At 43.6% G+C, this 20,607-nt stretch overlaps 1 protein-coding gene across 3 annotated transcripts in view; it reads right to left on the bottom strand.

The window, feature by feature from the left end:
- The window catches only part of SLC25A36 (solute carrier family 25 member 36), a 62,124-nt gene extending 41,822 nt beyond the window's left edge, over nt 1–20,302 (bottom strand). The window contains exon 1 of one of the 3 annotated variants that reach the window (XM_005282524.5): nt 19,877–20,302. In XM_005282524.5, the coding sequence (XP_005282581.1) occupies nt 19,877–19,917 (41 nt within the window). In that variant the 5' untranslated portion in view covers nt 19,918–20,302. Of the gene's footprint in view, nt 1–17,519; nt 17,922–19,446; nt 19,758–19,876 lie in introns of those variants that run through there. The other 2 variants (XM_065558053.1, XM_005282525.4) reach the window with 2 other exon arrangements.
- Nucleotides 20,303–20,607: the final 305 nt, after the last annotated feature.

Genomic DNA, 20,607 nt, shown 5'->3' with positions numbered 1-20,607 from the left:
TTAAAAATCTGGAAAAGGGGTAAATTTGAAAATCTGTGCCAGCCCCCACTCCCAACCAAAGGTTAGCTGTAAAACATCCTGTCTTACCTTTTAAAATTTGTGCAGTTATTTTTAACAAGGTTTTCAAAAATACCTTGCAGTACACATTTGAAGTAAGGTTTTTTAAAAAGATTTTTCCCAAAAAGTTAAAGTTGCAGGCTTTAGAAAATTCAAAACTACAAAGGATTCTTTATTGTTACTATGAACTTTATCAAGTTCAAGTAATTAATCTGTGAAGGTTTCAGTAATTTAAATTAGGAACTAGTACACATATTTGTTCAAATAAGTTTAGACTATGTTGATTCAATTTTTTTTTTAATTATTTGCTGAAGGGGAAAAGAAATTAAATGGAATGAAATTTGGTATTCAAAGCACCTGCCTAGAAAATCTTTTACCCCCCGTTTAAATAATCTATTCCAGTGGTTCTCAAGCAGGGGTACATGTACCCCTGGGCGTACGTAGAGGTCTTCCAGGGGGGTACATCAACTCATCTAGCTATTTGCCCCATTTTACAATAGGCTACATAAAAAGCACTAGCAAACTCAGTACAAAATAAAATTTCACACAATGATTTTCATACTGTTCTATATTCTATATCAGTGGTTCTCAAACCGTGGGCAAGTTTGTTTTAATAGGTCGCCAGGCCCAAGCCCAAGCCCTGCTGCATGGGGCTGAAGCCAAAGCCCAAGTTTTTAAGTGAGGTGAAACTGAGGGAATGCTAGACAAATCAGACTCCTGAAAGGAATACAGTAGTCTGGAAAGGTTGAGAACCACTGATCTATTAAGTTATTTTCAAAATAAGGGGAAAAACAAATATAGCTATTTCAATATTTAGGTATTGTGGTTTGAGGTGTTTTTTCTTTTTAAAGCAATATACAGCAAAAGTGCCTCTTTTTAGATTAAGTGGAATTGTGCAGGCAAATCGTTTAAATGCAGAGTAGGTGAATGTTTTTAGAAATGTAGAAGTGGGTACAGGAAAGGGGAACAGACAAGAACTATTACAGTGAATTATTTTAAGAGGCTTTTTGAATTTTACTCATTAATGAGACAGATATAAATATTTTCTCCTCTCACAGTTACATGGATGTAGGATAAAAAAATTTGTAGACTGCCTCATTTCTAAAATTATAGCATATATGATGAATGCTTGGCATAATAAACTCATATAACCTGTGCTATAGTCTGCAGTGTAGATTTTTAAACACTCTGCATATGAATTATTGCTGATGCAGGGCATGCTATTCTTTATCAGTCAAAGAACTACACAACCGTTAAGTCTCAGCACCACTAGGAGAGATGCAAGTATTAACTTCTATAGACAGGAAAACTGAGGCATGGAGGTATTAGTTGAAGAGCCAAGATCATACCAGAAGTACATGACACAGCTAGAAACAGAGCCGTGATTTCCTGACTCACAGACAGTGCTTTAGTCACAAGACTATCCTCTCTCTCTAGTCCTGTTGAATAGGAGGAGGATCTTTGAACTGAAAACTTCTATTTTGCATCACATTAAGAGTTCTCCTCCACAGCTGCCAACATATGTTAGAATGTTGTGTACACAGAAGTACAAAACAAAGAGAGGGCTGTATGTCTTATGAAAGCTACAAATAAACAGCAACTGTGTACAATTTTCTTTGTACAAACACTAACACTCTTAGTATACAGATGTGCCAGCTGCACTGATAAATATGCTAATGGCATGTTAAAAGAGGTCTCAATACACATTCACAGAAGACATTCATTCCCACCACCATCTCTCATCTTAAGGTACAAATACATTTAAAAAGGAAACAGACAAAGTTAAGGCTAAAATCGTCACCTCATTCTTTGGCTGGTGTTAGAGGTGATTTGCGGCCACCTGAAAGTGACCCTTGTTAGTAGCAAGCTATTTGATAAGGTGCCACAAGTACTCCTGTTCTTCATAATGCAAGCTGTGACACTGATATCCAACAAGACACTTAGAGATGGAGTTTCAGCCATTGCTTTCAATTAAAAAGAAAAAGACATTTCTTTCATTAGGGCTTACATTTGGTGTCCTTATTTCCACCCGTTCCCCACTTACTCTGCGTGGGATAATTTTGTAGAGTTCAAAATGAACTCTCTTTGGGCTTGATTCTTGCAGCATTTCCATTTCCCTCCAGCAACACCTGAACCAGTGTGAAACATGTTTCACTACATTAAGAAAAAAAGTACCAGTACGGCCCATCTGTTCGGATTATAATATTTCATTTAACCACCTGCTTACAGTAGCTGAGAGTACAGGTATATGGAGATAAGAAGCTCACTTCCTATGCATATGCTACTCCTGACAGAATTCTGCGCCCCCACAATTCATACAGCCTGCATATTTCTGTGCCCCCCGCAGAGAAAAGTGCAAAAGAAATCTGCAGTGGGACATGTGCCTCTTCCCTGGCAGCCCAGGCACCCTCAAAAACGCAAGTCACTGTGGGGGGCTGGGCATGCATGTGTGCCTCCGGGGAGACCTTGATCAAAGTCAGAGGGTGGGGCTGGGCATGCGTGCCTGCCAACAAGTGCGAGAGAGACTCTGTCCCTCTCGCTTGCTACTGTGGCTTGCCGGGGGCATGGAGGGGTAGGTTTTTTTTATTATGCACAAGGATAGCTCTTTCTCCCAGGCAGAAATGTAGCAGCCTGCCTGCTTAGTAACATTGTTAATATTCCTATTGTTAGTTAACTGTTCCCATTCTCAGTCAATTCCTGCAGGAGCACAAAACCTGTAAGAGTTTTAAGGCCCCTACATTGCCAGAGTGACGTAAAGCCTTATAAATGACTTTACGGAAATCAGTGAGGAATATCTATGTGCTTTCTCACTTTTCTCCTGTGCCATAGTGGCACAATGGAGTTAGATTACAGCTCAGGATTTATTTTACTTACATATTATAAAGAAGGGGGAGAAAAAAAAAAAAAAGACTGAGGGCAAATAAAACATTTACCAAGCAGTCAATAAAATGTCAGGACAATCAAAACCAAGCACTTACCAAAGTACCCCCAGGTCCAGGACAATGATTAGCAAAACTGTATGCCTTTTATGTGTGAAAGTCTGAGCAATTTAAAATGACATTCTACTTTTTGGGAGGGGGGGGCAGTTTGGTGATCTGTAATGTAATTTAAATCAAAATCCAGGATTATAATTCAATTGCAAGGTATTAGTTACCTAGTGTTTGTAACTTAACTTTCATGTGTTTAGGAAATACTGAATAGTTACTGTGACTTTTTTCTGTATTGTAGTTTAAATAAAATTACCAAAACAATTGAAACTGGTGTGATTATACTGCATTATTTTGACAAATAGAATATGCAGAATTTTTAATTTTTTGACACAGCATCCCCCCAGGAGTAATATGCCTGCTGTCAACAACTGGTCACCAAATGCCTGGAGACTGTAGCAGACACTGTTTAATGACACATACTACAACCTTATTAAAAATGTAAGTATAAGCAGAAAGAATATGTACTAATGGGTAGGTACAATTTACAGTGGAAAGCCAACCACTACAGTAGCCCTTTATGCTTTGGATACTCTTTCCCTACTTTTTGCTCTGCCATCAAAGCAGTGATCTTATGTACACCACGGGTTTTTCCTTGGCACAGGACTCTTACTCCAGCTGGTAGTTCAAAAGGCTATTTTAACGTAAAAAGTTACATTAACACAATGGTTCTTGTGTAGTTACCAGTACCTTATGTCTCCCCCGCCCTCTTCATCATTTAGCTTGTTTACTTTTTGTATTTCATTTAGCTTTGGTGATGGGAAGAGACTAACCTATTTTCATTTCTCACACACTAGCACAACGTTCTAATCTCTCAATTGCAAGGGAACATTTGCATCCCAACAAAATCACCACTTCCAGGGAAAAGTAAAAGCAAGCAAATAAATAAAATAAAAATTGTGAAAAATATTTATTTTAGTATTTTTAAACAAAACCAAAAAACACCACCACCACACACAATCAACTTCTCTAGAATTTGCACTTAACCTGCCAGATTAGAGAATGGTGTAGGGAGGGGAAGGTTCAATAGAGATTTGTAATAATGCATCAGCTGTTTACTTGTCTGGCTAGAAGGAAAATTCCCAAACGTTGAGGAACTGAATACTATGCAGTGATTAACTGTAGTCACAAGACTTGCTGAACTGGCACTGAAATACTAAGTGAAGCCCTGATCTTGAAAAGGAATGTATTGTAAAAAAATATATAAAATAAAAATTGAATTTTAACTTGAATCGTTAGTACTGACAAAAATCAATCTGTGCATGTCCCTCCACTGCGATTCAACAGACAGAATCTGTGGGTAAATAACTAAAATATCAGACACGCTGCTAAACATAAAGTTCCTTGTATGTCTATACAGGTTATTTACAAATAGGTCAGTAACTGACAGTAGCATAAACGAGATCAAAGTGCATTTTAATAGGAAACACGTGTTATCCCTGTGTATCAGTCAATTCCTAATATTAGTCTTCAATATTTGTTGCACACACAGTTTATTTAGTAAGATTGACGCCAAAAATACATAGAAAGAAACACCCACTTCTTTGAGTTCATAATTCTGGCACACCATTAATAGATGGCCAAACTACTACAGTTTACTAAAAAGAGATTCTGTAACCCAGTGTTACATAGGCTGAAGCTCGCAAGCAGCTCTTTAAGGCAGGGATAGGCAACCTATGGCACGCGAGCTGATTTTCAGTGGCACTCACACTGCCCGGGTCCTGGCCACCGGTCCGGGGGACTCTGCATTTTAATTTAATTTTAAATGAAGCTTCTTAAACATTTAAAAAACCTTATTTACTTTACAGTTTACTTTAAAGTTTACCTTATTTACTTTACAATAACAGTTTAGTTATATATTATAGACTTATAGAAAGAGACCTTCTAAAAATGTTAAAATGTATTACTGGCACGCCAAACCTTAAATTAGAGAGAATAAATGAAGACTCAGCACACCACTTCTGAAAGGTTGCCGACCCCTGCTTTAAGGTATCTCCTGTGACTCTTTGCAACACATGATATTAAAACTATGCAATTTAATTAATAATCTTAGTTATTAACCAATCAGGACACTTTTACTATGTTATTAACCAATTGTAGTTGATAAAATCATAGAATCATAGGACTGGACAGGTGGACTTGAGAGGTTATCTAGTCCACTCTCCTGCACTCAAGACAGGACTGAATATTATCTAGACATTCCTGACAGGAGTTTGTCTAACCTGCTCTTAAAAATCTCCAATGATGGAGATTCCATAACTTCCCTAGGCAATTTATTCCAGTGCTTAACCACTCTGACAGTTAGGAAGCTTTTCCTCATGTCCAACCTAAACCTCCCTTGCTGCAATGTAAAATCATTGCTTCTTGTCCTAGTCTCAGAGTTTAAGAAAACTTCCTTGTAACAACCTTTTACGTACTTGAAAACTTTTATATCCTCAGTTTTCTCTTTACCAGACTAAACAAACCCATTTTTTTTTCAATCTTCCCTCATAGGTCATGTTTTCTAGACCTTTAATCACTTTTGTTGCTCTTCTCTGGACTCTCTCCAATTTGTCCACATCCTTCCTGAAATGTGGCACCCAGAATTGGACAAAATACTCCAGTTGAGGCCTAATCAGAGTAGAGTAGAGCGGAAGAATTACTTCTCATGTCTTATTTACAGCACTCCTGCTAATACATCCCAGAAGGATGTTTGCTTTTTTTGCAACAGTGTTACACTGTTGACTCATATTTAGCTTGTGATCCACTACGACCCCCAGATCCCTTTCCGCAATACTCCTTCCTAGACAGTCATTTCCCATTTTGCATGTGTGCAATTAATTGTTCCTTCTTAAATGGAGTACTTTGTATTTGTCTTTATTGAATTTCAATCTATTTACTGCAGATAATTTCTCCAGTTTGTCCAGTACATTTTGAATTTTAAATCGTATCCTCCAAAGCACTTGTGACCCCTCCCAGCTTGGTATCATCCGCAAACTTTATAAGTGTACTCTCTATGCCATTATCTAAATCACTGATGAAGATATTGAACAGTACCGGACCCACAACTCATTCCTGCGGGACCCCACTGAAACTACTTTCTGGGAACCACTTTCTAACTAGTTTTGCACCCACCTTAATGTAGCTCGATCTAGGTTGCATTTCTCTGGTTTGTTTATGAGAAGGTCGCGTAAGACAGTATCAAGAGCTTTACTGAAGTCAAGATATACCACGTCTACCACTTCCCCCCCATCCACAAGACTTGCTACCCTATCAAAGAAAGCTATCAGGTTGGTTTGACACGATTTGTTCTTGACAAATCCATGCTGACTGTTACTTATCATCTTATTATCTTCTAGATCAGTGGTCTCCAAACTTTTTTGATCGCGCACCCCTATCAGTAACAATTTTTTGAGCATGCACCCCCTGCCGCGCCGAAGCAAAAAACAAAAAAAAGCGCTCCTCCTGCCGCACACCCTCTTTGGAGACCACTGTTCTAGATGTTTGCAAACTGATTGCTTAATGATTTGCTCTATTATCTTTCCCGGTACAGAAGTTAAGCTGACTGGTCTGTAATTTCCTGGGTAGTCCTTATTTCCCTTTCTTTAGATGGGCAAATATAGTGCCATTTTCCAACCCTCTGAAATCTCTCCCATCTTCCATGACTTTTCAAAGATAAATCGCGAATGGTTCAGATATCTCCTCAGTCAGCTCCTTGAGTATTCTAGGATGCATTTTATCGGGCCCTGGTGACTTGAAGACATCTAATATGTCTAAGAGATTTTTAACTTCTTTCCCTATTTTAGCCTCTTCTGATCCTACCTCATTTTCACTGGTATTCAGTATATCAGATGTCCAATCACCAACCTTCTTGGTGAAAACCGAAACAAAGAAGTCATGAAGCACTTCTGCCATTTCCACATTTTCTGCTATTGTTTTTCCCCTCCTCATTGAGTAACGGGCCCACCCTCTTGGTCTTCCTCTTGCTTCTAATGTATTTGTAGAAAGTTTTCTTGTTACCCTTTATGTCTCTAGCTAGTCTGATCTCATTTTGTGACTTGGCCTTTCTAATTTTATCCCTAATAATAATACCTGCTCAGCCATTTCACGGTGAGAATAATATTACTAGTATTTATCAATTACAATTGGTTAACAACATAGTAAAAGTATCCTGATTTTTCTATATAAAAAAAAAATGAATTCACACCATTGTGGCTTTTTTGGGTAATGCTGATTGCTAATTTGGCTCCTGAACCTCTGAGGTCTGAGTATCACTACTATAACTTTCACCAAAGCTTCCTCTATAACAGTGGTTCTCAAACTTTTGTATTGGTGACCTCTTTCACATAGCAAGCCTCTGAGGGTGACCCTCCTTGAAACATTAAAAACACTTTTTTATATACCGCATATACTCGTTCATAAGCCGAATTCTTTTTAGTAAAAAAGGGAAGCACCAGAGAAGAGGGTTGGCTTATGAATGGTATAGGGAGGGAGAGGTGGGACACAGTCCCTCCCCCCAACAGAGGGAGCAAGGAGAGGCAGCACAGCCAGCAGAGCCAGAAGGGAAGAGGCGGGGCCAGAGTCTCTCTGCTTCTGGCCACGCTGCTCTCCCCCCAGCCTCCGAAGCAGCTGCAGCTCCGGCACGGCTGCAGCCTGCTAGCCCCGATCGGCCCTGCCCCCCCAGAGCAGGCTGTGGCCACGCCGCCCAGCCCGCCGGAGCACACTGCGCCTGTGCCACCTGGCCCAGCCCGCTGGAACATGCTGCGGCCACGCTGCCCAACCTGCTGGATCAGCTCCAGCCAGGCCAGAGATATGGCCCTCCCGAGATAAGGTGGGAAGGGAAGGGATGGGGAGAGTCTGGGGGTCCCAGGCTAGGGGTGGGGTCATGTGGGGGAGTGGTCCTGACCCCCAGTTTCTCCCCCCCAAAAAATTTCCCCACCAGTTGCTGTCCTGGTCCGTCACTTTGTTTCCTTAGGTTTACCTCCATGCCTACAGACGCTCGAGGTAAACAAACCATTTCGGCCTGCCAGCAGCTTATCCTGATGACCTGAAAGCCAAAGTTTGCTGACTCCTGATTTATAGGGTCGGCTTATGAACGGGTCATAAAAATTTTCCATTTTTACTTATCCATCTTGTGGAGGTCAGCTTATGAACGAACCGGCTTTTTAATACCATTATAAATGCTGGAGGCAAAGCAGGGTTTGGGGTGGAGGCTGACAAGCTCGCGACCTCCCATGTAATAACCTCATGACCCCCAGTTTGAGAACCCTCGCTCTATAACTTCATCAGTCCCCTCCCCAAACCCTCCCCATAGACTTAACTTCTTTTTGAGGGGATGGGAGTTGAGGCTTTTTGTTTTGTTTTGTTTTTTAACACAAATCATAAGTCATGATTTAGATAGCTAATATGAAAATAAAGAGATACACTTACTTCTCTGTAACAGAACAGTCAGTATTTTGTTAATTATTTCAAGGCCTGATCCTGCAAACACTCATGCCTGTAATTTTACTCCAGTCAAAAGTCCCAGTGACACAGGTGAGTAAAGCTGCTCGTGTGTAACTTTTTGAAGGGATCAGGTACTAGTTCAGAACCTTACCAACATGTCACAATGCAAATCAAAAGCAATAGTTTCTAATTAGAGAGTTCAACACATACACCCCCAATCTAAAAGCTGCTTTGCATAGGCTGAACCCAGCGCTCACACAGAGCAATTCACAAGATTAAGGCCTAAATCTGGCAGGTATTTTTAAATGTATATTTATCACAAGCCTTATCAGCTTTAGCAAGTGTTGTGTGGCATGTTCCTCTTATAGACTATAACTTTGCCTCTCATTAGTAATTTTGTGTTATATCTTGGGTTCTGAACCACAATTTGATCTGCACAAGTGGACTCCTGTGCCCACAGAGCGGCCCGATGATTTAAGGACTGCACAATTGGCACCTTGCTGTAAATTCACTGAAGCTCAAGACAAAAACTGATAGGAAGATATTTAAAATAAATAAGTAAAAAATGAAGATGAAAGACTATCACTATTCTTCCTAATATACAAATTATGGCTATAAACCTGCAAATTATGGGGCACAGGCAGACTCCTGAGACGAAGAGAAGCTCCTCTGTCCATACACTGTAATTTGTAGGACTGAGGCCTAGATTTTACAAAACAAACTAGAGGTAATCAATTAGGTATACTTATAACAAGAACAAAACAAGTAATTGTCACTTTTCCAGCTTGTTTCTGCTAAGTTTCAACAGAGGAGATGTATCCATCTTTTCTAAACTGTGGTTCTACTCTAAAAAAAAGGAGTGTGTAAAAATGGCACCTTCATGACAACAGATCTGATCCCTGTGTGCATTCAAAGGGCTATCCGCTTACTTTAGTAACAGAAAACGAGTATGGCTTTGTTTGTGTTTTTAATTATCATTAGCACCACAAAACCAGGGCAGTTAAGACAGTGACGATTTCAATAAAGGTAATGAAGTTGCATAGAAGTAGTTGAGGGCCTAATTTGTCCTGCAGCTACTTTATTACCCATGATGTGCAAGAAGAAGAAAAAAAAATAGCTTAATTTTCAGAGGTTTTCAAACACAGGTTGAGTTTGTAGAGCCAGCAACTAAAGAAGATGCCTTTTTACTTGCAAACCTACTACATTTGATAAGGAATAACTGGCCTTGTCTACTTTACCACTTTTATTAAAATCTCCCACTATGTGCTACCACTAGTGGACCTGCACCCAATGTATACAGGATATTGGCGTTTCAACCACTGTGCCATCCAGATATGCCCCAAGCAGGATTAGCACGTCCACTGCTGCATTGAAGAGAGAGCTACAGGCCTAGGGCTAGAGTGCAAACAAGGCCAGAAAGACAGCCATTTTTAGAGTCACTTTTCAGAGCAGCATTGTACGTTAAACAGTAGATTTGAAATCTAGTAAAAAAAAGGATGAAAAATTGCTTAAAATATCACACAATCACAAGTCCACCTGACCATTTTGCAATTTTACTATCATTTACCTATTTTCTAAAATCTCCTTCTCCCTTAGAATATATGAAAAACCCACAAAAACAAAAGGAATTGACTGACTGCACAAGGGAAACTGACTAAACACAAAGTGCTGTCAAAAGAACACAGTAAATAAACTAGATTTTTTCCCTACTCTTTTTTCAGCTATTGAACTCTTAAGCCCCGATTCTCTAAACAGTTTCATGCACGCCAATTATAAATACATGAGGAGTTGCGTTAATGTGAATGGGATTACTCACATGCTTAAAGCTAGCATGTGCATGGACGTGTTCTCAGGAGTAGGGCCTTGCGTGTTACTTGGGACAGCAATAGGTAAACAATTTTCAGACCAAAAAAAGGTTTTTGAAGTCGATGGGCGCTACTAGTTCAGAATAGGGTTGCCAACTTTCTACTCCCACAAAACCAAACACCTTGCCCTGCCCTTGAGGCCCTACCCCTTTTATGAAGCCCTGCCCCCCACTCACTCCATCCCACCCTCCCTCTGTCACTCGCTCACTTGCTGATTTTCACTGGGCTGGCTCAAGGGGTTGGGGTGTGGGAGGGGATGAGGGCTCTGGGATGGGGCCAGAAATGAGGGGTTCAGGGTGCGGGAGGGGGCTCCGGCTGGGGGAGTGGCCAGGGATGAGGGATTTGGGGTGCAGGAGGAGGCTCCAGGCTAGGGGATGGAGCCAAGGAGTTTGGAGTATGTGAGGGGGCTCCGAGCTGAGACAGGGGGTTGGGGTATGGGAGGGGGTATGGGCTCTGGACTGGGGGTGTGGGCTCTGGGGTGGGGCCAGAAATGAGGGGTTCAGGGTGCAGGAGGGGGCTCCAGCTGGGGGTGCAGACTCTGGGGTGCGGCTGGGGATAAGAGATTTGGAGTACAAGAGGGTGCTCCAGGCTGGAACCAAGGGGTTTAGAGAGTGAGAGGAGGATCAGGGCTGGGGCAGGGGGTTGGGGTGTGGGGGGGGGTGAGGGCTCTGGCTGGGGGTGTGGACTCTGTGGTGGGCTGGGGATGAGGGGTTTGGGGTGCAGAAGAGTGCTCCAGACTGGGATCAAGGGGTTTGGAATGTGGGAGGGGGATCAGGGCTGGGGCAGGAGGTTGGGGCATGGGAGGAGGTCAGGGGTGCAGGCTGTGGGCAGCGCTTTCCTCAAGCAGCTCCTGGAAGCATCAGCATGTCCCCCCTCCCACCTGGCTCCTACGCAGAGGCGCGGCCAGGCCGCTGTGTGCGCTGCCCCCGCAGCTCCCATGGTTCCCGGCCAATGGGAGCTGCGAAGCTGGCGCTTGGGGGCTTGGGCAGCGTGCAAAGCCCTCTGGCTGCCCCTACATGTCGGAGCCGGAGAGGGGACATGCCTCTGCTTCCAGGACCCACGCAGAGCCATACCAGGCAGGGAGCCTGCCTTAGCCCTGCTCCGCCGCCGACCGGACCTTTAACAGCCAGGGTCCCTTTTCGACCAGGTGTTCCAGTCAAAAAATGGACACCTGGCACCCTAGTTAAGAACAGCAAAGCATCCAGGGAATGCACTTGACCCACAAAATATAGCAAGGGATCTAACAATATTAACAAGCAGAAAGGCTCATTATTTAGCTGTTCAGGTTTTACTGGTTTATTTAAAAAGCTCAAAACTTAATTTTTGTATTTAAAAAAAAAGACACAAAGCCAACACCTTCTTTTAAAAACCTAAGACCAAAAGGAATATTTCCACCGCTTAAAAATAAAATCCCAATTAAATGAATTTAAAAAAAAATTCTGATCGTGTTGCAGTGTTTGAGTTTCAAACTAAGAATCTGGCAGTGACACTGAACTGATTTTCATTATCCAAGTTAAGAGAACTGCAAAAACACGAAAAGAAAACAATTTATGTGTTACTCTTTATGCTTGGTTTTTGGAGTTTCTATTATTAACAGAAGTAAATAAATTTGTTTATAACTTCATCTTTATGTTGACAGTGGCCCTTTAAATAACATCAGCTTTCTAATAGAAAATTCTAGATATGCCACAATTCTCAAAATATCATTAGCTATTTTTACCACGGGCACAGAAGTTCAAAGTAGCAAAACCCAATTCATGGAGCAAATTACACAGTCTCAATTTTAAACAAACATTGGGTTTTTCTGAGAGGATTATTTGGGCAAAAGCGGAAGGGGAAGCTGCAGGAGGGAAGGCATTGGGGTGGCCTAGGAAAGGAAGAGGATCAGGACTAAATCTGAAATATATCGAAGTATACTAATTTGTGCCAAGAGTCTTAAGTTTGGGAAAGTGGGTTTGGTCCAGTGGTTAGGACAACTGAAGTAAAGCTGATAGTACTTTTTGCCTTATTGTTATGAATTACCTCCCAATAGTCTAATTATACAGGCCCTGTACAACTTAAAAAAAACAAACACACACACACCTAAATTAGCTACCAGTTAACATCTTAAACTGAACACAGGAAACTATCAGTGCATGAATCCTCCCTTTCAGACACTAACATTGTTAATCTGTACGGTGTACCTTCATCCTACGAATTATAAAGACTTAACTCTGTTTCAGTATTTTGCAGAGATTCACTAAAAACTACAAGCAGACAAACAGCTGCATGACCTCAGTTATTTTTAGGATTCCAAAGATTTCTGGTTAGCTGTACAGATTGCAGAATGCCCTGGAGACTATTATCGCAGCACGTTTACCTATTCAGGAGAAAGGTCAACTTGCTGCAGGGAACCAAAGAACTTAAAAAAAAAAAAAAAAAAGTGAAAGTCAAGAAACTGCACAGCTCAGCCACACATGCAAAGAAATTTCCAACCTCCTATGTAGTAATGTAATATCCTTGACTGGTCCCTGAGAGCACACAGCCTGAGTTCCTACTGTTTTAAGGATAAACTCAGTCTGTGCAACCCCAAGGCCCTCGGCATTTCTGGAACAGAAAGGAAGTCACTCCAACACAGGTGCTAGTGACTAAACTAATTTTCATTTGTGACTCTCCAATTTCTAGTACCCCTTCCCGCCCCACAAATTCCAAAGTCAATTACTAAGATGCCGCCCCCCCCCCCATGAATTCCAAAACCAATTACTAAGGTGCATCATTCTTTTCTGTATAGATTTTTTTTAAATGATTCCTGCTACAAACCTTTTCACAGAAGGTCCTATAATCAATAGATTATTTATTTAATGTACATGCTTGGATTGGACTAAAATATTAATCTAGATGCTATCCAATACAGAGATCTATTAACATGATTTTCCAATCTTAAAATTTTAAATCTTCTGTACCTTTCCCTTCCTGGCCTGGGTTAATATGCCCGATCTAGTACCCACCCATCACCAGACTACATGGGAATACAAATGCATGGACTCAACCAGAAGTCAGAAGACAGAGGGCCCATGGTAACCCCTGGTTAATTGTGTAGTTCTTAAAAAAAGAGTTCTAAGAAGTGCAACCAAGCAATTCTTCAGGTGACTGGAAATCTAGCATAAGGCACTGATCCTAGATCAAGATCCAATAGTGAAGATTTCTAATCCCCAATGCCAGGTGCTTGAAGTTAGTGGGACTCTACATGGGCACATGGGTTTGTGGTTGTGGCTCCTGATGCATGGCTAGAATATAGTACTAATATAATAATATAGTATTAATATAGTACTTCGGCTGTGTTGAAAGTGAGCAATATCAGTGATTGCACAAGCATAATGCAACACCTACCCAGGCTTGACAGTATATCTAAAAGTATAAATCCTTTTAATCAACTTTTGGTGCTTCTGATGTAGAATATTAAAAAGAGCTTCTGATTAAGTGTGGTAAACTGGGTGAAAGCAGAAAATGTGTGTTTTAATATGGCTAAATGTCGATGTATACACCTAGGAACAGACTGTAGGCCATATTGACATCATGGGGAACTCTGAAAAAGATTTGGGGGTCATGACGGATAATCTTCTGAACATGAGCTCCCAGTGCAACACTGTGGCCAAAACAGCTAATGTAATCCTTGGATGCATAAACAGGGGAATCCTGAGTAGGAGTAGAGAGGTTATTTTACTTCTGTATTCAGCCTTGGTATGACCACTGCTGGAATTCTGTATCAAATTCTGGTGCCCACAATTCAAGAAGGATGTTGATAAATTGGAGACGGTTCAGAGAAGAGCCACAAGAACGATTAAAGGACTAGAAACCATGCTTTATAATGACAGACTCAAGGAGTTCAATCTATATATTTTAGCAAAGAGAAGGTTAAGGAGTGACTTGATTACAGTCTATAAGTCACTACATGGTAAACAAATATTCATAATAGGCTTTTCAGTCTAACAGAAAAAGGTATAACATGATCCAATGGCTGGAAGTTGAATCTAGACAGATTCAGACTGGAAATAAGGCATAATTTTTTAACAGTGAGAGTAATAAACCTTTGGAACAACTTACAAAGGATCATGGTGGATTCTCCATTGCTGGCAATTTTTAAATCAAGATTGGATGTTTTTGTAAGAGATCTGCTGTAGGAATTATTTTGGGGAAGTTCTATTTTGGATCAGACAAGATGATCCCAATTGTCCCTTCTGGCCTTGGAATCTATCAATCTATGAATTATGGTTCTACTGTGTAACTTATTTTGCAATAAAAAAAGTCTGAATACTGGTATTTCAGTATACAGATAGTAAAGCAAGGATTCATAAAGTGGCCAAAAGCGTTTGCTATTTAAAACAATACTTCCTTGCAAGTTATTACTGATTAAAATTGCTTTTCTTTTTTAAGACCAGATGTTCCAATAGCAGAAAAATGATTTGCAAAGTTCTCTGTTACCAAATGAACAAAATGCAAAGTTCTTGTTTTAATAACACCTTTGAATCTCCTACTCATCTGTCTTCTACACATCAAAATGAGCCAATGCTTATTTGATGTTTCCCTGCACTATTGACTTTCTAGCTCCAAAAGTGACTTCTACCATATTTTGATATATTTTTGAAAGATTCTCATCTTTGGAAGCTATAGTCGTCTAAAAGGTAAATTTTGCTGTGACACTAGTAATAAAAATTTCACATAACAATAGTGACACTTTCATAAAGCTATTGAGGGAGCAGAAATGTACTGGCGGTCAAATTACTCCAGCAGAAATATGTAGTAAAACTTGAATGTTTACTAGGAAAAAGTTTGTGTTACTTCAATATACACAGGGTATTTCAATGGACCTAATCCCATGTAAGAAGAGGTACCTAATTGTTTATTATTTTTAGATAGCTGAATATTATTTCTATTTTAAGTTGGATGTCATAAAACACCGATAATAGTTACCATCATCTTTACTTGCTTATTTTTCATAAAATGAAACTTTAATATTTAAAAACAGTAAACAGGTTGTAGTTGTTACATAATTTTTCAAAGTTCAGTATGCTACAAAAATCAATCAAGCTTGCTATAAAGGGAGCTATGTGAGTATGGGGCATGTACATGGGGGTGAGGGTGGGGAGAGGAAGGCAATCAGAAATAGAATGTGGATCCTTTCAACTCTAGTTCTTTAATTTAAAATCCAGACCAACCTGGTAGTAGCCATGAGCTGTTACAATCAGATATTTGTTTGGTGCCTGTTATGAAATGAGCTAGTGATCACAATTCAGTTCTAAGAAGATGTGTCTGCATCATTAAGTCACTACAACCGACTTCTTCAGCGGTAGTCTCAATACAGAGGCCAACAATTAAATGGAAATGAAGACTGAACTGCCCCCTCACCCTAAAGGAAGTGATGTTGAAGTTTTCTATTTTGGTCCCATATCTGGAACATTTCATAAGCATTACATTCACCCCAATAAGATGAATAAAATCCTGTTTTTCTACCTTCCCATATTATTCCCACCACACACGATTTGAGTAGAGCATTAGATATGGTAACAGTCCTGATATAAAGTAATATTTTAAAGTGCTCTTCTATATTCTTCGGCAAAATCTAAAATAAAGGAATCATTCAAGGAAAGATCACTCTTCATGCTATAAACTAAAGTGACATAGGGGTTTTTCAGTTACCCTAAATAACTTTCACACTGCTAAATGAATGAATATATACTTTTGGTTTTGCTGAGCCAGGATTAGAAATAAATCTGTGGCTAGCATCCAGTGAAAAGGTAATATAAGGGGTCTCAGCACCTTCTGCACAACATAGCCTTTGACTCATTTGAAGGGCCTGGTAGCCAGACCACAAAGTTTACAGATCAGACCTCTTATCAAGGGCAGGAAAATTCATTAGCTGCAGAGATTAATAATCTGCATCTGGACTTGATTCAGTTTACAGACCTGAACCTTGTGTTTACTCTCAAGCAAGCTTCTCTCACTCCCTTGGCCTTCCTTTTGTAGAGCTGTCAAGTCAGGGTGCTGAGATGAGGGTTCAAAATGTTAGAGGCAGCAGGGACTCTCTCTCTCGTTTTTCTGAAGATTTACAAGGAGCTGAAACCCAGGAGGCGCTGTCCTGGGCCCTGCTGCTGCATTACTTCTCTCCTTCCACTTGTACATCTGGAGGGCAGAAACTGGAAGTAATTGTACCTGCCCAGGTACTGTTACAAGGAAAGTGCTGGGAATCAGACACACATTCTGCTCATTAAGATCCTAGAGTGTCTACTCACACCCAAATCCTATAGTTTGGTTCAGCCTGAATCTGCAATCTCCTATCCGAGAGACCTGCCCTCCCCCAAGACCATACTCCCAATCATCAAAAACCAGGGCAACTAGATAGACCACCCTCATGATTCTTCACAGAACACAGCTAAGGTATCCTCGCCCAGCTGTACCAAAACACCAAGCCCAAATGACTAACCCTGAGAATCCATTCCCACCTCCTCCCCCTACCTTTGCATCCGTACATATGTACACACAAACACACACAGCTGTACGTACGTACACACACATACACGCAGATGTACATACGTACACACACACAGCCCAGTTAAGTCGCCCTTCTTTTCTATAAGATCTGTCTAGATGAACTTTCTCCTCTCCTCCCCCTCCACCTATACACCAGGTCCCTCTTCCCACCCTAGGAACTGTCTGAAGGCCCTGCAAACAACACTACAATGGACAGGCCATCTAAAGAGGTTCCTCATGTTACAGATCCTGAGAAGATTAAGACAACCCCCTGGTACCCAACTCCTCCAGCAGAACAAGAGTGACAAGATCATTCGCTATTCAAGGATATACAATGATGCAGTAAACAGCTCAAAAACCATCCCAGCCAACAGGCCTTGCTGCCAGCCAAATACATGCTTCTGCATGCAGCACTCCTCCAATCTCTTCTGCCTTTGGGGTAGAGGGAGGTGTGTGCATGACACATTCCTCTCCTGAGAAACATACCATTAAACAAACTATAAAATACCCCAAAGGCCATCTATGCCCCCAAGGCAACCTCCAATTTCCACTAAGAGACCACATAAAAACAGAGAGATTCACCCCCACCATCAGAGCCTCTCTCCCCTGCCAGGCCCCCATACCATGTGGCAGTATAAGGAGTGGGGGGCTAGAGAGAAAAACTAGTGGCTCCACCTACCCTCCAGCAAAGAGATGCACCAGGCTGTGTCTCTGGCTCATCCTCTCTCATGCTTGGCCCCTGCAGACAGGAGGTGATGGGCGCCTGTGCTCAGCCAGGTCGCTCACTGCTGCTGTCCGGCGGCAGAGAAGGCTGCGTCCCGCGTGGAGAGCGAACCCACACCCTCTCCTCCCGGCCACAGATAACGGCAGCCGGGGTTGTTGCTCCCGCAGCTGCAGCCACAGCAAACCAGGGACCTGGACTTATGAACACGCAGCTGGGCCCAACATCAACAGACACCGTCACTGGCCCCCGGCAGGACGTGACATTGCCGCCCCGCTCCAGCTGGCCCCGTTCACATGACCAGCGCCGCAGCACTGAGGAGAGGCTGGAGAGAAGCGGTGCAGAGAGGGGAGTTAACTCAGGCGGCTGGGGGGGGGGGCGGAGCATCCTCCTACAGCCTCCTCTCCTGCCTCCACATTCAGAAGCGGGAAGGGAAAGGAAAGGGTGGATCACGGAAAGGGGGAGGTGGAGAAGGGGATGCAGTAGGGTGTTCCCTGGGGGAGATTTCTTAGCATAGGTGGGAGAGGGATTTCCGGGAGGGAAGCTGTTATCTAGCAGCAGCGGTGGCTGCTGAGAGAGCATTTCTGTGTCTAGATAATCACAGGCTGTAATGGGGGGGGGGGGCAGGAGCTGATCCTACCTTTGCAGCCTCCCCACCGCCCCTACTGCAGCCAGAGCCGTGCAGCCAGCAGGGAAAGGTGGGTCCTCTTTCAGGGAAGGGCAGAAGAGTTTCCTCCCCTGGGAGTGCTAAAAAAGGGGTTTCCCTTCGTGGAGGGGCAGGAGACCCTGTGGTCTCTGTTTTGAAGCTCTCAAAGACCCAGGTAGTCTCTGTTGTGTGACAGCTGCTCCCCGGAACGACCAGGAGCGGAACTAATGGAGGGACTGAGGGCTGATCCTCGTTCTGCGGGGGTGGGCACTGATGCGGTCCCGGCTCGGCGTCTGGTCCCGGAGAGAGCGGCATGCGACGACGGGAGAGGGGTGGAGGGGGTAGTAGTGAGCAGGATGCGGAGCTGAGGCAGCCACACCGCGGTGGAGATGGGAAAGGAAAATGGAGCAGGCTCAGGCCACCTTCGCGACCGCCGGTGTGACGACGCGGTAGCCAAGTCCTGAGTAGCCAAGATGGTCACGTTTGCGTGGCGGAAACTACAAGTAGTTGCAGAAGGGGAGGGTTGCTGTTTGTGCCGCTAGGGCCGGAGGACTCCGGGCAGGGGCTGGGTATTGCAGGGAAGGGCTGGGGGGAGGAAAGGGGAATCCACCCGCTTGCAGAATAAACTGGGCCGCCTTACAGGAAAGCGGGAGATGGGAGAAAGTGTTTAACACTGGTAGCTGCGCAAACAATGCCAGCCTCGGCCCAGACACCCGCTTGCTCGTCTATCTCTGCAAGACATTGCCCGAAAGTGCCCGGCTACCTCGCACCATGACAGCCGCGTTCCCCACTGCAAACAGCCCCTGCTGCCATGCAGCCCAGATACCTCCTCCTGAAACGCCGCCGCCACCCCAAGACACCTTTTTACATCCCCGCTCGCCAGTTTCCACCTACAGTGCCCTGAAACCCCATTCCCTCCCTCCAAGCTACCCCCTGCCCCCGAGGTGTCCATGGTCCCCATCCCAACCCTCCCTCCCATCGCTCATGGCAGCCAGCCAGCTCGTTCACCCCCAAACGCCAACCAAGTCACTCTCCGCCCAAGCATCTCAACCCTTTGCCCACCCTCCCACACGCCACCTCCCCCTGGAGAGAATTAGTTGAGACCCCCCCCCCCCCCACACACACACACCCAACCGCCCAGCAGATCATTCCCTAGATCCTGCAGGCACTGCAGTGGCTGGCCTCCTCCCATCCACTCTCCAGACAAGTGTCCCTGCTGCCACTACCCCACTCACTTCATTCAATCTCTTCGGCCCTCCACAGTGAGGGCTGTCGAGGCCCAACCACCTATCTCCTCCAAAGAGCAAAGGAGGATTTGCCTCGCCAGCAATCCCACCCCACACAACAGCAGCGGCTGCACCAGACTGCAGATCTGGAAGCCATTTCCCTGGTGGCTGCAGCAATGAGGAGGAGCGAGGAGAGGTGCTGCTTTGCATGTACAGGCCTCGCTGACACCCAGAAACGGGGAAACATCTGGCACAAAGGGGATCTCCCTGAGAAACGCTAGCGAATTGCTTTCCCCTCTACCTCCCCGACCTCCTTCTATTCCTTGACAGGCCCCATTTCCTTCAGACCTCTCCCCTGCGTGATCACTTGCAAAGGGTTTGCACATGCACACGCCAGTGGGGCACGAGGTGAGGCCAGAGTAATAATTAGTGGCTGCACCTACCCTCCAGCAAACAGATGCACCAGGGTGTCTCTCTGGCTCATTCTCTCTCATTCTCGTCCGCTGCAGACGGGAGGGAGGAGGTGATGGGCGCTTCCGCTCTGCTCTCTGCCCGTTCACTCCTCTGGGCGCTGAATGAACAGACACGGAGTCAGAGCTGCTTCCTGCTGAGAGCGAACGTGCCACCAAGCGCCGGGTCCTTCCCTCCTCCCGCGGAGAGAACAGCAGCCTCGATCACAGCTGCTGCTGAATCCTCCAGCGACGGCAACCATCCGCAGCAAAGCCAATGCCCCCACAGGCCTTCGCTTATGAATATGAAACTAGGCCCAACATAAACAGACCCTGCCATTGGCCCACGGGAGGATGTGACATCACCGGCCAGGCCCAGCTCCAGCAGGCTCCTTTCACGTGACTCGCAAATTCTTCAATGAAAGAGCTAAGGGTGGTGGGGAGGAGGCTGGGCTGTCTGGAGAGAGAAGTGGGGCTATAGTTAGGGTGACCAGACAGCAAGTGTGAAAAATCGGGACAGGGGTGGGGGGTAATAGGAGCCTATATAAGCAAAAGATCCAAAAATCAGGACTGTCCCTATAAAATCCAGGACATCTGGTCACCCTAGCTATAGTGTATAACTAATGTACAGCTAGCAGCTTAATACAATTGCACAATCCTGTAAAGCAGGGGTCGGCAACCTTTCAGAAGTGTGCGGAGTCTTCATTTATTCACTTTAATTTAAC

Source organism: Chrysemys picta, chromosome 9 (genome assembly GCF_011386835.1).
Source record: "Chrysemys picta bellii isolate R12L10 chromosome 9, ASM1138683v2, whole genome shotgun sequence".
NCBI classification, from domain to species: Eukaryota; Metazoa; Chordata; order Testudines; family Emydidae; genus Chrysemys; species Chrysemys picta.
The sequence above is the reverse complement of the archived record's forward strand: the minus strand, read 5'-3'. Positions and strand labels throughout refer to the sequence as shown.